The 20,847-nt window shown below is 48.0% G+C and overlaps 1 protein-coding gene across 1 annotated transcript; it reads left to right on the forward strand.

The window, feature by feature from the left end:
* Nucleotides 1-1,659: 1,659 nt before the first annotated feature.
* LOC146209573 (uncharacterized) lies at nt 1,660-12,634 on the forward strand. Its single transcript, XM_084580516.1, has 6 exons — nt 1,660-2,644; nt 3,185-5,508; nt 5,722-6,728; nt 11,895-12,072; nt 12,282-12,332; nt 12,578-12,634. Exons 1-6 carry the CDS (start codon nt 1,660-1,662, stop codon nt 12,632-12,634), a joined length of 4,602 nt encoding a protein of 1,533 aa, XP_084436642.1.
* Nucleotides 12,635-20,847: the final 8,213 nt, after the last annotated feature.

Consider the following 20,847-nt stretch of genomic DNA (forward strand, 5'->3'; position numbering starts at 1 on the left):
CATGAATAAGAAACAGCCGATATGTCAATCGACGACTTGAATTGTTGCAACTGACTGGAAACGAGTAAAAATGCATAGCGATCAGTGATAATGATTACAATAATTAGGCATGATTCATCATAATTGCGAAACCACCAATATGTGAAACAACAACTTGAATGTCCAGAACTGAGGCAAACGATGAGAAGCAAATGATAGGCCAGAAAGGGCGGGCTTTCGCCATTCTCCTTTTAAGAGACATCTAAGCGACTAATACGTTTCCAGCATCTCTGCACTTTTGACAAGAATTTTTATCTTCGTCATGCCTTCAGCCCTCTTCATATTGTTTTGCCGTTCAGTCTGTTGTTTTGCCATACGCGAAGCAGTTCGCATTAGTGTCATTTTCACCACCGCAATATTGTTTTGATTTTTGTCCTATTTAGCGCTGTTTTTGCTCGTTTTGCCATTTCGTTTATTTCTTTCTACAGGTGCTAGGCTACGTTTTTATTGCTGCCTTTCTATTGCTGTTCAATGCTGCGGCCTTTTGCGCTTTTGCTTCTCTCTGCTTTGGAAATGTTTCCTTTCGACATGCGCTAGCATCGTCTCAACTAGGTGTTGTGTTACACATCGTTGCATTCTTGTGCATTTCAACCCTCCAACTTCCTTTTTTTTTAGGTGAGTAATTTTTGGGCGAGTAACGATGGCAGAAGAAAAAAAGAATTAGTGGGGGACTCATGTGGTTCTCCCCTGTCTTGCGCATGCGTATCTCTGCCAACTTCTTGCTCTGAAGTTTTCGATCAGGGCTCTACTACCGCGGATTTCTACTTCCGAAAATAATGGCGTTAGTACTGCTGATTTCTTGTGAAGCTCATATTGTGCTAGTGGGGCGTTCCCCAGGATAAAGATCTAAGCCTCATCTTCAGAAAATGGATCCGCGAGTGATGGTCTCGGCCGCCCAGTGACAAATCCAGCCTCTTTTAAAAACACCGGTTTATTACAGATAGACGAAAAAGCCTAAAATAAGAAGAAACAACGTCAAGTGCTACTGCGCTCGAAACATACAGTCAAGGCACACAAGATAACACAAAGGATAAAGCAGAACGAGGGTCAGGGCTTTACCGCGGCGAGACAAAACACTGTGGTGGGAATAGGGCGAGCGATAGGGCCAAAACGCTAACGGCGGCACAAAAACATTGCTCCTCGCGTGGCAGCAAGTCATGCGAATACGCTGTTGAAACTTGCGTTTTTCTCTCCTTTTTTTGCTCCCTTTGTGTAAAGTGTTCGCCTGACACTAAACAGGCGCCTTCAGCAATTTATGGCCGGCGACAGCTCCTCCCCGGGCCACCCTCTGCGGGATGCCATGGGAGAGGGGCCAACGCCGGGACAAGCGGACCGCGGACCCCTCCGACCGGAGGGAAAAAAAGAATGCGGGCAGACAGAACGAACGGGGAGCCCCATCGATAAGCATGTGTATTTCCGAGCTCTTGCTCCCTTCTTAAAGATGTTGTATTTGATTCTCAATTGTTGTTGTAAATAAACGAAGTTATCTTAAAACTACAACAGCCGTAACGATTTGAATCAGTTACAACAGTAAAACAAAAATTTGGTGCCGAAACCCGGGAACGGAAATCAGGACTATCGACCGGACCCAGCAACTAAACGACCAACGACAGCAGCGACATGGATGTTCTGAGGAAAAAGAGAAAGACCATCAGAAGCCAAGCGACGCGGCTGACCAAAGAAACGGACGACATCTTGGGCGCTGAACCACTACCCACGATCGAAAAGGTGAGCGTTCTCATCGAACGTTTACAATTGGTAAAGCAACAGCTTATCGATGTGGATGCGGCAATAGAACCTACCGTTAAAGAAGATGAAGCAGAAGCTGAATTTGAACAAGTCATCGAATATAGCAACAAAGTGACTATCTGCATCTGCCGTCTAAAATTGAGAAAAGATGAAGCTGAACAAGCAATCGGGACTCAAGATATCCGGAATCAAGCTTCAATTGGTACCAGTTCCGCGGCTCAGAAAATTAGACTTCCGAAGCTGGAACTGGCCAAATTCGACGGCAAACGGAAAAACTGGCAGCCATTCTGGGAACAGTTCGAGGTGGCAGTTCACAAGAACGCAGATCTTTCCAACATAGATCGCCTAAATTACCTAAAGACGCTGCTGACAGGGGAGGCCAAGACAGCTATCGCCGGACTGCAAGCATCAGGTGATTGCTACAACGACGCGGTCGACATTTTGCAGCAGCGCTTTGGGAATCAGGAAGCGTTGATTCAAGATCACATGCAAGGCCTGATTGATGTGAAACCTGTGGTATCTGCGAAGAACGTGGCGGCCTTGCGGCGGCTATATGATGATGTACAAGTTCACATGCGGGGACTCAAGGCGCTGGGCATCGACGAAGGTGGTTACCAGGCGATGCTGTATCCCGTCCTTCTCCGTGCTATGCCGAAGGAGTTGATCCTGGACTTTCATCGCACATATGCTGAGGCCCACAAGGCAACAGCGTCAACGATGAGCGATGATTCTGGGTCAACGAGCTCGCCATCAGACCCCGCACAGGTGACGCCTCTGCAATCTCTGCTGAGGTTTTTCCGCTTCGAGCTGCAGAGCCGCGAGAGGACGGTGGAGGACAGGCCCGACGACACGCATGGTAAGCCTTCTCCTCATTTTGATGGGCACTAGACCCGGAATCAACGAGGGAACTTTCACCCTTCTTCCGCCTCAGCCCTGCATGGTGCATCATCCTGCATGGAATGCGTATTTTGCAAATCGAAAGGTCATGACAGCCAAGAGTGCCAATCGAAGATGTCAGTCAAAGAAAGAAAAGCGATATTAACAGCGAAAGGCGGATGTTTTCGGTGCACGAAGCATGGACATCGTTCAAGGCAATGCAGAGTCAATATCAGCTACAAAAAGTGCAAGCGCAGACATGCGACAGCGTTATGCGACCCTGCAATCAACGAAGCCGGAAACGCACGGTCGGCCAACGAAGGGGTGCAACCCGTAAACCTGCATGCTTCAGGATCAGAAGGCCCCAGTCACCGCACCGTCTTAATGCCTACCGTGACAGCCTTGAACAAGGGAAGTAAAGCAAGAAAAAATTCCCGAGTTCTCTTTGACAGCGGCAGTCAGAGAACATTCATCACAGAAGACTGCTCTAAAAAACTTGGGTGCAAATTGCTCGGAACAGAGATACTATCGATTGGGGTTTTCGGAGGACAGCAAAAGCAGCGCACATTCCGGCGCGTTGAAGTGTGTCTATTGGCAAAGGACGATCCGAAAACTCAATTCAAATTTGAAGCCTTAGAAACGCCTACAATATGCGAACAGGCCATTCCTAGTCCAGATAAGCGAATTATAGAGACTCTCCACGAGCTTTCTTTGCCACCGGGTGACGAATGCTGTTATCCCAATACAGCAGGGATCGACGTACTGGTGGGCTCAGATCACTTTTGGGAGTTTCTAACTGGCAAGGTTAAAAAACTGGGCGACAGGCTAACGGCACTCGAAACAGTGTTTGGCTGGGCAGTGCAGGGGCAAACGTCTTTCCCCTGCAAAGATGTCACTTGCGCCCATGCAGTCGTGCTAAGAACTACGGTTGCAGACCAACAAGTTGAGCCTGTTTTGAGATGTTTCTGGGAGTTGGAAAGCATTGGAGTCTCCGACACACAGGAAGATACCACCGACAAGTGTCTCTGGGAAGGCTTTACCAAGACCGTAAAGGTTGTTGATCAGTGGTATGAGGTGAAGCTTCCTTGGAAGGAGCAAGTCAATCTTCAAGACAATCGAGCAGTAGCAGAAAAACGATTCCACCAGCTGGGGAAAAGACTGAGCAGGACGCCTGCTCTAATGAGTGAGTACGATGCCGAAGTGCGACGCTTAGTGACCGAAGGCATAGCGGAGATCGTGCCCGATGAGGCTTGTAGCGACGGTCAACATATTTACTATATGCCCCACCAGCCTGTACTTCGTGAGAGCAGCAGCACGACAAAGTTGAGAATTGTATTCGACGCGTCGGCTCATGGATTGGGAGCAAAATCTCTTAATGAGAATTTAGAAAGCGGACCAAATTTAAATCCAGAGCTTCTTCGGCTGCTGCTGAATTTCCGACGCCATAGAATCGCGCTGGTGGCCGATGTGGAGAAGGCATTTCTACAAATTAGGGTGGCTCCTGAAGACAGGGATTCATTGAGGTTTTTGTGGTATCAAAGCAGCCCCAAAACGGACAAACCGCTCCCCAAAACCATAGTGTTAAGAATGGCACGCGTGCCATCTGGAGTTACGTCTAGTCCCTTCCTGCTGGCGGCGACGCTGCGACACCACTTTGACAGTGTCAAAGACCAATATCCCGATACTGCTGAGCTTCTCAAGGGAAGCATTTACGTCGACGACTTGCTGTGTGGTACTGCCAACGATGAAGAAGCCGCAGAAATTTACGAGCAGGCAAACGGCATTTTTGAAGCAGCCTCAATGCGTTTGCATAAATGGGGATCGAACAGCGAGAAGATGAAGTCAATTTTCTCGGAAAGTTGCCCGAACGAAAGGCCGCTAGGACAGCCAGCGGACTTGTTAAAGGTGCTTGGTCTCACCTGGCAGGCAAACGAAGACATTCTCACTTTTTCCCTGGACCCGATCATTGAATTCTCCAAGGAAAGGATAAACACCAAGCGCTTTGTACTGCAAACAACAGCACGATTGTACGACCCTCTTGGATTTTTATCCCCATACTCGATGAGGGCGAAGGCACTATTTCAAGAGATTTGGAAAGAGAACCTTTCGTGGGACCAAGCGCTGCCAGGTCACATATTGGAGAAGTGGATCAAGTGGTGTGAGGACCTTTCCTCACTTAACGATCTCAGGATTCCCCGTACCTACGATACAAAAAACGCAGGAGACCCGGTGCGCAGGACGCTGCATATATTTGCAGACGCAAGCACAAAGGCTTACGGCGCCGTAGCCTACCTTTGCACAGAAAGCAGCACTGGGCAGTGCACATCCACCTTGGTAATGTCTAAATGCCGTGTGGCTCCAGTAAAACCTGTCACACTTGCAAGGCTGGAGCTGATGGCTGCATTGCTGGCGTCACGACAGTGCCAATTTTTGAAAGCCAATCTCGAAGTCGAGATCGACAACGTGTATCTGTGGACGGACTCCATGATCACTCTGAGCTGGATCCGTGGAGATGCGGCAAGGTGGAAAGAGTTTGTCAGAAACCGCGTAACTGAGATTCAGCAGAACACGGAAGGCACGACATGGAAGCACTGCCCAGGGAAAACGAATCCTGCTGACCTCATGACCAGGGGATTGATAAGCGCACAGCTGAAGTCCGGCGAGCTCTGGTGGAGCGGGCCACCGTGGATTACAAGCGCAGCTGAAAGGTGGCCAGCCGAACCAAAACCGGCCGACTTCACGACTGAAGAGCTTGAGCAGAAAAGGGAGGTCGGTGTCTTAAATTCCACCTGCGATCAAGGAGACGACTTGCTGGATCTCAAGAAATTCAGCTCAGCGTCGAGGGTAAACCGAGTAACAGGCTGGATTTTCCGATTTGTGCGAAATTTGCGGACTGCTGACAAAACATCAGGCCCTTTAACCGCGGAAGAAAGTGAACATGCAAAAATATTTTGGCTGAAAAGGGCTCAGAGGTGTGCATTCTCTGAGGAACTCGAGCGCACAAAGAAAGGCAACCGCCTCCCGAGCGACTCGCCCTTGAAAGATTTCACGCTCTAGACAGATAAAAACGGGCTACTGAGAATTCAAGGGCGGATCTGCTCAGCGAACACAACGCACGATGAGCGGCACCCGATTGTGCTTCCCAGGGAGCATAATTACTCATCTCTGTTGGTGCACCAAGCCCATCGACAGCAGCTCCACGCAGGCGCCAGGGACACACTCGTGCAGCTTCGAGAGAAGTACTGGATTGTGCGCGGCCGTCAGCTGGTGAAAAGTGTGGTGAGGTCGTGTGTGGTGTGTAAGCGGTATAGTGCTTCTCATTTCGATGCACCGACTGGGCTCCTTCCACCTGATCGAACGTCCCAAGCAGACCCGTTCCAGGTCGTGGGCCTGGATTTCGCCGGACCCCTCATGGTGAGGGAGAACAGTCGGACGCTGAAGTCATATATTGTGCTGTTTACATGTGCTGTGACGCGGGCCGTGCATCTTGAACTTGTTGTGGACATGAGTACTGAGCGTCTAATCCAGGCGTTCCGACGATATGTGTCGCGAAGGGGCTTGTGCCGAATCATTTACTCTGACAATGCTCTTTCGTTTAAACGAGCCTCGAAAGATATGGGTATTTTGTGGAAGCTCCTGCGACACCCTGACACACAGGACCATTTCGCCAATTCAGGCATAGAATGGAAATTTATCGCTGAGCGGGCGCCGTGGTGGGGCGGGTTCTACGAGAGGCTAGTCCGTAGCGTGAAAACCGCGCTGAGGAGAACGATCGGACCTCACTGCCTGGACGCTATTGAGCTGTCAACCGTCTTGGCCGAAGTAGAGGCAGTGATAAATTCCAGACCCCTCACGTATACTTACGAGGACCCTAAGGACGGCGCCCCACTGACACCGGCTAGCTTCTTAACCGGAAGACGCTTAACTGCTCTGCCTTCGCCCGAAACACGAGCCATTGAGACGTCCGCGGCTTCGCTGCGTGCGCTCTGGAAGAAAAGAGGCCAGATCTTGAACTTGTTTTGGCAGGCATGGCAGAGAGAATACTTGGGGCAGCTGCGCTCTGCGTACGCCTCTAAGCGAACCAATTCCGCGAATCCTCGAGTTGGAGAGGTTGTTTTGGTCCGAGAGAACCGGCCGCGACTGCTCTGGAAGAGCGGGATCATCGCTGCCATAAATCCCGGGCGCGACGGAAAAGTTCGCTCTTGTGAAGTCAGGATGTCGCAGGGGAAAACGATACGACGTCCCGTTCAGCTACTGTACCCATTAGAGCTTTTCGAAAACGGAGAATGAGCAAGCTCATTCGGCGGGGCAGTGTTGAAACTTGCGTTTTTCTCTCCTTTTTTTGCTCCCTTTGTGTAAAGTGTTCGCCTGACACTAAACAGGCGCCTTCAGCAATTTATGGCCGGCGACAGCTCCTCCCCGGGCCACCCTCTGCGGGATGCCATGGGAGAGGGGCCAACGCCAAGACAAGCGGACCGCAGACCCCTCCGACCGGAGGGAAAAAAAGAATGCGGGCAGACAGAACGAACGGGGAGCCCCATCGATAAGCATGTGTATTTCCGAGCTCTTGCTCCCCTCTTAAAGATGTTGTATTTGATTCTCAATTGTTGTTGTAAATAAACGAAGTTATCTTAAAACTACAACAGCCGTAACGATTTGAATCAGTTACAACATACGTCGAAGCCATTCCTGCCGGCACTACTTCCGTCTTCTTAATGCAGGTCTTCGTACCGTCGTCCGTGCACGCTCCGCTGGCCCTTGACACTCGCAGACCGCCTCCCCCCCCCCCCCCCCACCCCAAGCTGGCCTCCCGCAGGGTAAAAACCACGAGTCTTGCTTTCGACGCGCTTATCTACCTACCTCCGTTTCCCCGCAGATAACTATCGCCCCACGATTGCCAGTTCGACAATGCGCACTCGCGCTGCCCGGGTAAACGGCAGTACAAACAGGAAAAAACACGCACGGTTTCAAACAATAAAAAGGACGCAGAGCCCCACAAAGCATATATGCTGGATAATGCGCAGTCATCCCAGTTGAAGTGACCACTGTCATCGGCTGTCCAGCTAATTGTCAAAAGGCGCTGAAAGAGGAAATTTCTTTCTCATGAAGCATTTCAGTCTTGTGATTCCACAGAATGAAGCGGCTTCCACAGAAGTGAAGGTTTGTTCACGTCTCTGTATTGAAAGATCGTCCATTCAGTCCACCGCTGGGTAACCGTCGTTACAACCTTAATATCCGAGTTGGCATACCACCCATTTCATCCTGAAGGAACAGAAAAGCTATAAATGACGTGACTGAAATTCATAAAAAATTTGCTGACACATGCACGTTTGAATTTGCTATAGTGTCTTACGGCCATTCCCAGCAGAGTTAATGCACATAATTGTAACTGATAAATCGACTTGCTAAAGTTTTAAAAAATCTTTGAAATTTCTTTCCCAATACGTTATGATTTTATGTTTCTTAAAATATTCTTCTTTCGTTTTTCATAACTACGTTTTTCAAAATTCACGCTTGGCACCAATATTTTTGTGGTAATCGCCAGTGCAAATTTCCGTACGTATGAACCTATACCTTGGTCAATCCTTCCTTGTGGACATATGCCGTGTTTCAGGAGCCCAACAACGCCGGCACCAACGGCGACACAGCTCAGTCGACAAAGAAACCAATAAGAACTGCGCTCTCATAACAGAAATCTAGTAGTGTAACTAATTTTGTATCGAACGATTACTTTTGTCAGGCATGAAAAGAACGATGACATCGGTGTCTGCTTCCGTTTGTCCTCATGTGAACTTTTGGACCCTCTGTTGCTGTTTACTCTTGTTACTCGGCTTATTAATCGAGTGCCACTGTTTTTGCGCTGTTCAACACGTCTGACGCGGTTGGTCTGCAACACGGGCTATTGTTTGACAATTAGGGCTAGGAAAGTTTTTGGAGGCTGCGCTCACAACAAAAGCCTGCCATATTTAGTAAGAATGCTTTTTAACATATGTCTTCAGAGTTTTATGCGACAATTTTAAATTTGAAATATTAACCGAAAATTATCTCCGATGCACCATATATTGACCTTTTTTTTTCACTTGCCGAAAGCGCGAAGAAAGATTTCACCCGCCTGCAGCAGACACTTTCTTCTCTGCGTGGTAATTATAGATGTATTTTATTTCTTAGTGCATTAAAATAAAGTGAGCTTCGTCTTCCAGGGGAAATATAAAAGATCGCTTATAGTCAAGGAACTCATTAACAGGATTTAACGAAACTGATGCGCCAAGTAATTAAGCTTGTTTGTCAGTAACCGTTGTTCCGACAGCTGCGACTCCCCTGATCTAACTTAGATGACGTAGTCGCTTAGTGATTTATAAGCACCTTGGGCGCTAATGCGCTTTGTATTGCGTATTATTAAATAATAAATTGTCTCTACATGCCGCAGTCAGCGTTCGCGAATAATGGAAGCGGTTTCCTAGATGACTATACGACCTTGCAATGTGCCTCAAGGGCTGCTATACTGGCTTGGTAGTCGAATAGAGAAGTTTCTTTTGTATGCTCGGAAACTCCCCTGGAATTGTAGACGAGACGTAAAATGGCAAATTGAACAATATGCAAAACATTTCCTCGATGATGTGCACTGTGTTCTGGTACTGCACTAATAGAGACAAAAAATGGCCACACCCTCGGCGCAACTGCACAGTCATAGTCAAAAGAGCCAGAATACCACATTTGCTTGCTTTACTGCTTTACTATTATTGGGGATCAAAAACGGCAAAACTGTCTCTACTGGCTACAAAAAAAGAACTGATAAAAACGCATAAATAGGAAAAGAAGATGTATAGCAGCGCGCTACAGGGCCCGCCGCTCAGGTGGAACGGCGAAATGTGCGCACCGACGGGGCAGTGATGAGGGTGGCTTGGCGGCAAGCAAGTTGGCAGATAAGTTAGCAACATCGGAGGGGAGCTCCTAGAGAGATGACTCCATGTATGCGGGTTTGAGGCGATACAAAGAGACTACCTCTTCACAACCATCCAGCAGGACAGTCGTCGATGTTATCGTCTTGTTTAGGACGCAGTACGGGCCATCATATGAAGGGCAAAAGGCGCCTCTACAACATCTCGCCTTTGAAAATATCCATCGAGGACGCAAGATATGGGTGCACAAACACCTTACGGTCAGATAATCGAACAGGGACTGTGCGCAGGTGTTGAATGAAGGCCTGAAGAATTTGAAGGTACTTCAGGGGCTGGGACAAGATAGCTGAAGAAACGAACAAGTCTCTGGGAAGCAACAGGGGTGCACCGAAGACGAGTTCGACCGCTGAACAGCCAAGGTCACTATGAAGACCGGCGCGTAGGCCAAGATGCGTATAAGAATGTGGTGATTGAGGCGAGCAGTAACGGTTTTTTATGTGGTGTGGCAGTGTTTAGTGCCGAGCAGACGGGTGAAGAAAGTAAAGACGGCGCATTCGAACTAGCGGCCACGATCCGGGGTGACAATCTAGGGCAGCCGAACGGGAAACCCATCGTATTCAGAAATGTGGCGCAACAAACACAAACACAAGAGAAGATACACAACACACGCGCACACTACCAACTGTAATAAGAATCTTAAACACTTCCTCTTCACCACTCCTCCTCTTTTACACTCAGGTACATCTCATCTTCCTCTTCTTTGCCAAGGAAACAGTGGCACTTTCTTCCTCGCAGACAATAAACATCGGCAAAGAAGAGGAAGATGAGATGTACCTGAGTGTAGAAGAAGAGGAGTGGTGAAGAGGAAGTGTTTTCAGATTCTTATTACAGTTGGTAGTGTGCGCGTGTGTTGTGTATCTTCTCTTGTGTTTGTGTTTGTTGCGCCACATTTCTGAATACGATGCAGCACCAACTAGCCCCTCAAGCCGTTATTTTGGGAAACCCATGCTGAAACGAGATTAACTCCACTTCTACGTAATAATGGCATCACCAGTACCATGGGATAGACTAAAATTCTAATCAGAAACAGGCTTTGGAAACTGTTTCCTCAGTGATGTCCGGAATGGGCACTGCCTCCGGCCAACTAGTGAAGCGGTCGATCATCTTCAGAATATACTGGCAGCCATGATAGGTAGGTAGTGGTCCAACCAAGTCAAAATGAACGTGATTAATCAACAACCAGGTGGTAGGAAAGACTGGGGTGGAGTCTTGTACAACGGGTCAATTTAGCTGACTGGCAAATAAGGCACGAGCGGACGGGCGCACTGGCAGACATCGGTGTTAATGTTCGGCCAGACGTATCGCATGTTAACGATAAGGTTCGGCCAGATGTATCAGAGGGTAACGAGTCGCGATGTGGCTTCGATGCTGGAATGGTAGATGGCACGACAAAAGTCTTCCGGGATGAATGGACGCGGTAGAGCCGATGACATGTCGCATCAGAGGAATTTGGGCACAAGAAAAGACGAGGCACGACCGGCATGGGGGTGGTCACTGAGGGCTTGAAGCTTATGGTATTCTAGCTGCTCACGGGACATATATTTCCAGCCCACAGCAGATGTAAACACGCCGATGGAGGTAATGCGTGTAAGTGCATCAGCTGCCTCATTGTCGATTCCTTTTGATGTGCCAGATATCTGTTGTGAACTCCGATATGCAGTTTCTAATAGCTCAAGCGCAACAACGACGACATACCGATGGAGACGACAGGACAGGGATGTAGACCAGCTGAAGAAGTTCGGCCCCGACGTGCGTGCAAACGTTCGTACGGAACCTATACACCAGGGGCTTATGATTCCTTAAAACGTAGGATGGCGGCTTTCCAAGAAATGGCCTTAATGCTGGATGGGGGAGTAGATGGCGAGCAGCTCGCCGCCATATACTCTGTGGCAATTCTTGGCAGGCTGGAGCTTCCGACAGAATAAACATAATGGGTGCCACTCGGGGTAAATTTTCTGCTGAAGAGTAGCACCAATGGCCACGCTGGAAGCATCCACCCCGATATGAGCGCGGAAGTCCTAGGGGGATGAGAAGGATCGAATCGGCGAGGGCTTGTTCTGCATGCAACCATGAAAGCAGCCTGAGTTTTGGGAGACCAGGAAATCGCGGAGGAGGAGGATTTGGTTGTGCGAAGAAGGTCGGTCAGTGGGTGAAGACAATCAGCGCGGCGCAGGATAAAGCGCTGGGAAACATTTACTACGCCCACGAACTCGCAGAACTTGTGTAGGGCAGTGGGTGTTAGGAAGTGTTTAACAACTTGGACGTGAGAAGACAATGGATGAATCCCTTGCCACGAGATGTAGTGGCCAAGGAGCTCGAGCTCAGAAGAACAGAAGGCACATTTCTGGGCGTTGACAGCCAAGCCAAATTCTTGGAGGCATTGAAAGAGGTTCCGAAGGCCACGCTCGGGATCTTGGGGTCTACGACTCGCAACGAGGAAGTCGTTGATGTAGGCAAATACAACCGGGAGGCCGCGTGTCACTTCAGTAGTGAATGTTTGGAAAGTTTGAGCTGCGTCGCGTAGCCCCAAAGGGCATGCGCACGTACTGAAGCAGGTCAAGGGCGTAGTGATCCCTCTTCGGGATATCGGTAGGTTGAACGGGGATTTGATGGTACGCTTTGACAAGCTCCATTTTACAAAAGTTCTTGCATCTCTAGATGCCCAATGAAGTCTTGGATATGTGGAAGGAAATAGTTGTCGTGGATTGTGTGAGTGTTGAAAAGTCTGTAGTCGCTGCACCGACGCCAGTCACCCGGTATTTTTGGGGCTCCAAATGGAGCGGTGAGGCCCAAATGCTGGACGAAGAGCGAATAAGAACAAGCTGGAGCATGTGACCGATTTCCCGTTTAGCATTCGCCAGAGGCTCACCGAATAGGTAGCGCGCACGAGCTGCGACGGGTGGTGCACGCATGACAGTGTGGTGGGTTATACCATTCATGGGTGGCTCTTGCAGATTACAAGGTTTCTTAACCTCGGGAATGTCTGCGAGGACTTGGATGTACGGGCATGACGGGACCAGCGTGCGGATGCCAGTGGAAGCGACAATCGATATTACGCCAGTGATGGAAGGGCGCGTCGTGCTGTCGATGGACGATGGCGACGTATGCTGACGTATGCTAACGTCCAGATCAAAATGAGTCAGAAAGCTGGATCCGAGGATGGGTTGCTGGACGTCGGCGATGATGAAAACTCATCGAAACATGCGCCGCAGGCCAAGGGTCATAGTGAGGGACCGGGGGCCATACATCGCGATGGAGGTTGAGCTGGCCGCACGGAGAGCGAGTCCAGGTTACTTGGAAGTACGGTCAACCTTAAAGCACGACAGCACGCTGTTTTCGGCCCAAATGTCGACGAGGAAGCACAGGCCGGAAATGCGGTCAATGACTACGACATGCCGCGTCATTGATCTCGCAATGCATTTCCCGAACATTTGCATGGTAGAGTGCATTGGCCTGAGCGGTGTCGAAAAGTTCGCTGACACCAGAAAATAAGCTGACTGTGAAGTTTGTAAAAGCGGGAACCTCTCGACGAAGACGCACCGTGACGAGGACTTGAGGAGAAGCCGTGCTGGGCATGCGCGACGTCCGAAGGGCATCGAAAGAAGCAGCCAGCAGGTAGATCGGGTTTCTGGTCGTGAATTAACAAAGGGTTTGGGTGGAAAGGAGAGGGCGGCGGCGGAACGAGAAGTCGTGTCGTGGACTCGATCAGCTAGCTGGGTTAGGGCCAAGGGACATCTCTCTCGCAGCAGCCGAGACGAGGCGGCTGGACTGCGGCAAGCGCTGCAGGAAGAACGCTCTCAACAGTGCGCCGTTCGAGTCGGCGTTGCTTTCACCCAGGAGCTTCCGCATGCTAGGGAGTAGATGGGAGGTGCAGCGGTCTCCAAGCTCTTCTCATGTGAGCAGCTGCTGGAGGCACATAGTCTCAGACGCCGTGGTGCGGATTCATGGCTGTATCACCACTGTAGGGAATTTACAGTGTCGCAGCGGAGCACCAGAAGAACAGGACCAGCATGGCGGGCTTCTCGAACCAAACAACCTGATACAATACTTCAAATTAGAAAGAAATCGATACGCAGAACCACGCAATGACCTCGGCAGACAGGAGACAGTAACCTGGAGGAATATACAGGCTAGGACATCCCCAAACCTAGAAAAGTACCACAATATCTGGCCCGAAAAATTCACAAATAACACATGGACTGCATGCGGCGAAGTCGCGGACATTGTTTACAGGATAAGAAACTGCAAAGAGTAATTAGAGAAATATAAAGCTAGAGCACTCAGCCAAGCTGAGTGGGAGGGAGAGGTGGCTCACACGAGTCTCTCTGAGCAGCGCAGCCTGTTCACCAGTGCCCTCACCAGGGCCCGGGAGGCAGCCCAAGCCAATGGTGTCATGGACTGAGGAAACCACCCACGCTATTCCGGTAGACAATTAAAGTTTACTCTCTCTCTCTCTCTCTCTCTCTGCCGTGCGTGCGTACGCATCCAGCACGCGCCACTCAACTTTTTTTCTTCTTTCGCAGGCTGGGAACGCCGATCTTAGCGCATCCGCTAACAGCGTCGCTGTGTGCTACGAGGAGGCTAGTGTTTGGTGCGCGCTTTTTGTTTTTAACGCGAATTATTAAATTTACCCGATTTTTCAAAAAGAACTTTCTGCTCAACAGTTCCAGATATGTACAAGAAAAAGAGAAAGCCAAATTCTTTTTACGATTCTTACTCAACCATTCTTCCTTAACATTATATGTCTTGCATGCCTGCCAACTTCATGCCAGTGTAAGAAAGCTTTGTCAGATCTCCATCATGGCTTGCCTACGTAGCTTCGGTTACAGCACGACTTTTCAGGGCAGTGCCGTGTTTACTCAGCTAATGCAACTACACCGTCGCCACATTAGTCATGGGGAAGTATACCGATTCTTACTTTTTTTCCGCCGCCTACTGCACAAATCAAGCAATTGCTGGGCGCAGTTAGCAGGAGAAGCAGAGCAGAGTCCCGGATCATCAAGTTATATAGGCCAAAATACAGGGCCGGATTTGTTCTATACGAGCACGTGAACGGGCATGTATGCATTCAGCAAGTCGTGCTGCGTACTTGAGCTGTAGTAATAAATCGAATGAGCAGAGCTGCAAGTTTTATCTGCCGCTGTCCAGGTTCATTTGAGAAGCAGGACACAGTGTTAACAGCTGGTCCCACCATACCGTGGTATTACAGACAACCGATGCCGATGGTGTGAACTTTCATCGCGTAAGCAAAACCTCAATGCTTGTATGTTGTTGAAGAAAAAATTCGAACAGAGGTAATCGGATTTATTTGTCAATAATGTTCAATGAACCTAGTTTTGCGATCACGCGGAAAGTGAAAACGGTGACTCAAGCCGGAAAAAAATGTTATAACCTAAGTAAACAGAAATAAATCACTTTTGATAGTGTGGCACGAAGCCGTAAATTATCTGAAAATGTTTGGGAAAGGCAGAACGCAAGGTTTCGAGTGCTGGGCCTGAGATGTTCTTGTAGCGCATTTTTTCCTGTAAAAAAAAAAAAACTTCGTTAATTATGGCACTGTGCTTTTGGTGGCGCCCCTTCAGATATGCCAGGTCAAGTCAATGTGCAGGAAAGTATACAGTGTAGACCACAATGCCATAGCGTTACATCTTTGACAAAGTCGTCTATGTAACCGGCCTCCGCAAAATGACCCCAAAAATATTCGTCTTTCGTAGGAGCAAGTAAGTTACAATCTTCACTGCACTAAAGCTCAATATGATCGTACAACCCTATATGACATGGTCTACACAGGTGTGACATGCAATCAACAGCCAGCTGCGTTTTCTGCAGCCCATGGCTCCTTGCACCACGTCCCATGCGTCTAGCAAGAATAACGGGCTTTCCAACGTGAACAATTACCAAAAATAGCAAAATAAGCGATGACATCTCAGAGCAATAGAATAAACTTTTCAGATATTCCTCATACACCTGCTAAATCAGAGCCACTTTCCGTTCCTTCTCCGGGATGAAGAATTGGTAGAGGCCACTAGGGCTGTGCGGTTTTGATCGGAGTTTGAAATTATTTACCGATATTTCAGCATTATCATCATTATTATGATACGTAATAACATGGCAAAGGTGTGATTGCAGAAGCTACATTTGACGTAATAAATTTGACGCCAGATAGTAAATTTCAGACAGTAATTAATGCTGAAGTGTTTACTGAACGAAAATTACAACGCCCAGATTTTGGCGCTCGCTAGTGTAAACATGGAATACGTAGGTGCACAATTTATCAGTTCTTTAGAATTCTTGAATTCTATTCGAGTTTGTTGCTCCAAGAAGCATTGAAAATCCCGCGGCAGCATGAAAAATCTCAGGTTGCATGATAGAGCCCATAGATGGCGCCATGTGGGCCCAACACTGCTTTCTTTCGTTACAACGCGCAAGTAGTGGAAGCCCGGTGCGTGTTCTTGGCCCTTTCCTTCTCGCGAGACCTTCTCGCCTCTTACGCCGATTTGTGCTTGAGCAACTCCCGCCAGCCCACGCGCATGATGTCTCTCACACCTCTTCTCCACTCCCTCGCATTGACGCCGCTCCCGAAAAGGGACGCTCCCACTCGGCGCACCGGCATCTCGGCCGACGAAGCAGACCCGTTCTTTCAGTCGCAGGCGGGCTACGCTTGCAGGCACTTCACTTGCCTTGACGGAGCTCACTGGGATAGGTGGCGAAGAAAGAGTTCGGCGTCTCCTGCTTGAGCATCATTCATCGGTATCGTTAGGGAATGTTCGCTGCGTATTGGTCGTTTGTGTCCTTTTCCCAATTTAAACACTGATCTCTCTGATCTTCGTGATGATCAGCGGATGAATGGAAGGGGTTGCGGCGCTTTTCTATAGTGTTTTTTTTTTAATTCTGTGTGTGTGACCACGCTTGGACGGCACGGTGTTGAGACGTCACTTCTTCCTCCTTGTACGGTAGGTGCTTCTGTTGGGAGAGACAGGAAAAACAACGTGCGTAAGTCAGCCAACAGCTTCTGTCAACTGACGAGTCTATCATTCGCGTCATTGCGACCAGTGTCGCGTCACTCTACATAGTGGTGCGAGTGCGCGATCAAGTCGCTGAATCTCACTAAATTAAATGCAGTGTTCTTTTGGAGAGGCGAGTCGAAGCAGACAATTTTTCCGGCTGAGTGAACTTCTGATAGAATTTATTTAGACTCCACAAAGACAACTGCCTACGAGAGTAAGATTTAAGGACAATTCCTGCGTGCAATTATTTCCTATAGTGACATAGACAAAAAAAAAATGAAGCCATGTTTTTAGTACTGTTGAAGCCTGCTCATCTGCAGAGTAGCATTATAATGAGTAATTTCTGCGCATGCATTTGCCAGGCGTAAACAGAGATTCCGCCACTGTAGCCCTTCTAAAAAGCTTATAAAATCACCTACTCTCAATCCGCAACTAGGTCAAGAGTATCTAGGGAAACAAGAGCCTCTTGTAAATGATATTTTATGGAAGAGACAGCTATCTCACGTTCGGGCAGGTAAGGAAAACAGTACATTGTGTTCAATTCTATAGTGTTTGCGTCCCTTTTTTCTCTTCATGCATCCTTCAAAATGTTTAACTAATACGAGGTTGATCCGTTCAGATTCTATGTCATGAAGCCCTTCAAGTCTTTTGAAGTAAGAGGCTAAGTGTATTTTGCTTTGTTTTTGCCCAGTGTCATTGCAGTTGAAGATTTCTAAATTAGGTCTCTTGGATATCGTCTCCGTTTTTTACTGTCTGCGAAGGATAGCCTCTTTTAAGAACTGACGATCGGCCGTTTATGACTCCCTCTAGAGGACCTCTGTGGCTTCTTCTTTACGGAACGACAAAGAAAGCTTTTGGCACATTTCTTCTGAAGCATTAGGCTCAACTATAAGGTAGAAGTCACGTTGAGCGCCAATCCCGAATTGCGCCGGTAGCCGGTCCATCTGAGTAGGCCGCGGCCATTAGGCTACGACGATTGATGTGTAACGATCCGCGCTGAAGCCCCGGGAAAAGCCGCTTTCTCAATCTTTCGCCTTTTCTGCTTCTCTGCGGACGGACAAGCTTGTCGACGGAAAGCAAAATGCAGCTCCGGGGTCCTGCATTATTCATCGGGTTCACCGCAGCGCTGCACTTTGGTGAACTTGGAGTTGGAGGAGCGCTACCGGAAGTCGTTCGCATCGGTGAGTCGTTGGGCTTAGTGGCTTATTTTATTTCAACGCAAATGACGAAGGGAACATTTTAAAAGTGATGGCCGCACTACTTGCTTCACTTTCTCCTTGGTTAAAAAACGGAATGTACGGCTTTAGTCTTGTGCAGCAAATGCCCATGAATAAGATATTACACCACCTGGTATGCACTGTAAGCAAACTCGCACCCATAAAGGTGCATCCTTAAAGGTGAAAGGCAGTGTACAGTATGAGTCCAGGGCTCTAATTGGTTACATAGCTGGCTGGCTAAGGGAAAGTTGTTTTTGAACGCATCTTCCACCGTTATGAAGGCACGGTCTCGTGCTTTACTGTCTTTGAAGGGAGTGGTTAAGTGGATTAATCTGAGTCCTGGTGATATGGCTTTCAATGAAGCTTTTAAACGTGAGGTTGGATCGCTCTGCGCAAAAAAAAAGTTCAGAATCAACGCATGAAGACACACAATAGAATCCATAGGTGCCGCGTATGCACTATGTTATCTCAAACAGAGATCAGCACTGGCATTTGTTTTCAGATCTTGCTGCATTTAGTTCTAGTTCACTTTCGGAAATTTTGTATTGTGTTGCGTTTATTTCCTAAAACTGTCGCTTTTTGTTTGTTATTATTTATGTAACCCCACTCCCCTCTATAATACCCAGGTAATTGAGGGTATGGAAAATAAATAAATATTAAAAACTAAATAAAGTAGCAATGTAATTAGGACTGCTGAATACTTGAAGTTCCTATCGTGTATACTATCAGATATCTTCTAATCATTGTAGTAACAGTCAAGTACATTTACTACCCCTGCTTTCAGTGAGGTAGTAATCAGGTCGTACAAAGTTAGTTGCAGTCAAAAAACGCAGTAACAGCAGGAGTTACTACCATCAGTTCAGTCGTTCAGTCGTGTCCGACTCTTCGTGACCCTATGGACCATGTCACGCCACGCTTTCCGGTCTCTCACTATCTTCCTAACATTACATAACTTCATCTGCTGTGCCTCGAGGATGCCATCTAACCATCGCGTTCGCTGCCTACCCCTTCTCCGGCGACCCTCAACATTTCCCAACATCAAATCTTTCTCCAGCGGCTCCTCTCTTCTCATCAGATGACCAAAGTAGCTGAGCTTTAACTTTAGAATTTAAACCCCGAATGAGCAATCCGGGTTTATGGTCGACAATATCGACTGATTTGATCTTCTGGCAGTCCAAGGAACTCTCAAGAGTCTTCGCCAGCACCACAATCAAACGCGTCAATTCTTCGGCGGTCAGCCTTTTTCACAGTCCAACTCTCGCATCCATACATCACAACTGGAAAGACCATAGCACGTGTTATACGGATCTTGGTTGGCAGACTAATGTCTCTGCTCTTTACTAGGCGGTCAAGGCTAACCATTGCTCTCTTTCCCAGAAGCAGGCGTCTCCTAATTTCATGGCTGCAGTCTCCTTCCGAGGTAATCTTGGAGCCCAAGAACAGAAAATCTGTCACAGCTTCCACTTCTTGTCCATTGATGCTCCAGGACTTTATAGGGCAAGACGCCATGATCTTTGTCTTTTTAATGTTCAGTTTAAGCCCAAACTTCTCACTCTCTTCTTGTACGCGCATCAGAAGTCTCTTGAGTTCCACTTCACTTTCTGCCATTAAAGTGGCATCATTTGCATATCTAAGGTTGTTGACACGTTTTCCAGCAATCTTCCCTCCAGCTGAAGACTCGTCCAGACCGGCCTTCCTCATGATGCACTCTGCATATAGGTTAAATAGGCAGGGCGACAGTATGCAGCCTTGCCTCACTCATTTCTCGATCGGAAACCAATCAGTAAGACCATGCCCAGTTCTGACTGTGGCCGCTTGCCCTTCATACAGGTTTCCTTTTCCTTTAAGGTCGTAAGATGATCAGAATCTTGTTTTGCTGCCTTATATTTGTGCTTTAACTGTTTAACTTATTCACAGGAGGTCCCCCTGACGGTTTTTGCCTTGAGGCTTCCTTCTGTAAAAACATTCACATGCTTAATGTGTACTGCATCAAGGCAAATAAAAATGAAATCAAATCAAGAAGGTAGTACAAATTTAGTAACGGGTAAAAAAAGGTATTAACGGCAGCCTTTACTACCTTTTTACCACATTTTTTTTCAAAGAGTGCATAGATGGTTATTCTAGACCGCTCACAACGTCTAACGGCATGCGTGTTTTGAAGCCTCGTATCGAGTTCTTTGGCGGCTTCGCGGGTGCACCGCTGTCGGTTGACTTCCCGCACCTGCGCACGTCCGGGTCGCTACGTATATCAGCGGCGGTCTGCGGCTAGACGTCGACGTTTTCTTTCGAGGAGCTCTACTCGGTGATTGTCGTGGCGAGGCATCATCTCGTATTTTTGTGATTTTGACATGGGATAAGGCATCTTTTGGTTCAGATGCGGCGAGCGCACGTCGAGGCGAGTGATTAGAGCGAAAACTGAGTAGGGAATAGCTCAAGAATGCTTCGCATTAAGAGGATGGCTGTGGCTTTCATGACATGCGTGTAACCCGTCTTGCCAATTCTCCTCACAGCATAAAGGACAGTGTATATACACGCAAAGCGGGTGACGCACATACGTTGATACTTTTTTTTTCTGCAGCGCTTCTACAGAAACATATATAACTACTTCGAATGATCTACATAGGCAAGCACTTATCCTTTTCTGGGCCATTCTCGATAGCTCTTCAAGCATAATTCTGTGCTTAAGCGCTCACTTGTTGATAAGCGTATCCCTGCGCATTTTTTCCTTTTACTCCATGTCATTTCCCCTGCTTCTTTTACCAAAAAAATAAAATCGATCCTGCCATTCAGTCCAAGTCGACACACCCTTCCAGCCCAAAGTACAAGTAGAAACACCCATGCACCCTGTCTTCCTGCAACACCCTTGCACCTGTGCACCCTTATAGGGTTCATGGGTGTGCTGAAGGTGCAAATGCGCAATCGCACCCTTTAAAAGAAACAAAAACAGCAAAAATAAGGGCGTGCAAAGGGTGCGCTTACAAATGTTGGACAAAGTTGTTA

This window comes from Amblyomma maculatum, chromosome 1 (assembly GCF_055883805.1).
Source record: "Amblyomma maculatum isolate TAMU_Amacu chromosome 1, ASM5588380v1, whole genome shotgun sequence".
NCBI lineage: Eukaryota > Metazoa > Arthropoda > Arachnida > Ixodida > Ixodidae > Amblyomma > Amblyomma maculatum.

What these genes read in the sequence shown, in the direction of transcription:
- LOC146209573 (XM_084580516.1), top strand. Translation starts at nt 1,660, where the DNA reads ATGGATGTTCTGAGGAAAAAGAGAAAGACCATCAGAAGCCAAGCGACG. An exon ending in TTGGGGCAGCTGCGCTCTGC is followed by an intron (nt 6,729 to 11,894) that starts GTACGCCTCTAA and finishes GGACGTGAGAAG; the next exon opens with ACAATGGATGAATCCCTTGC. An exon ending in GCAACGAGGAAGTCGTTGAT is followed by an intron (nt 12,073 to 12,281) that starts GTAGGCAAATAC and finishes TTGCATCTCTAG; the next exon opens with ATGCCCAATGAAGTCTTGGA.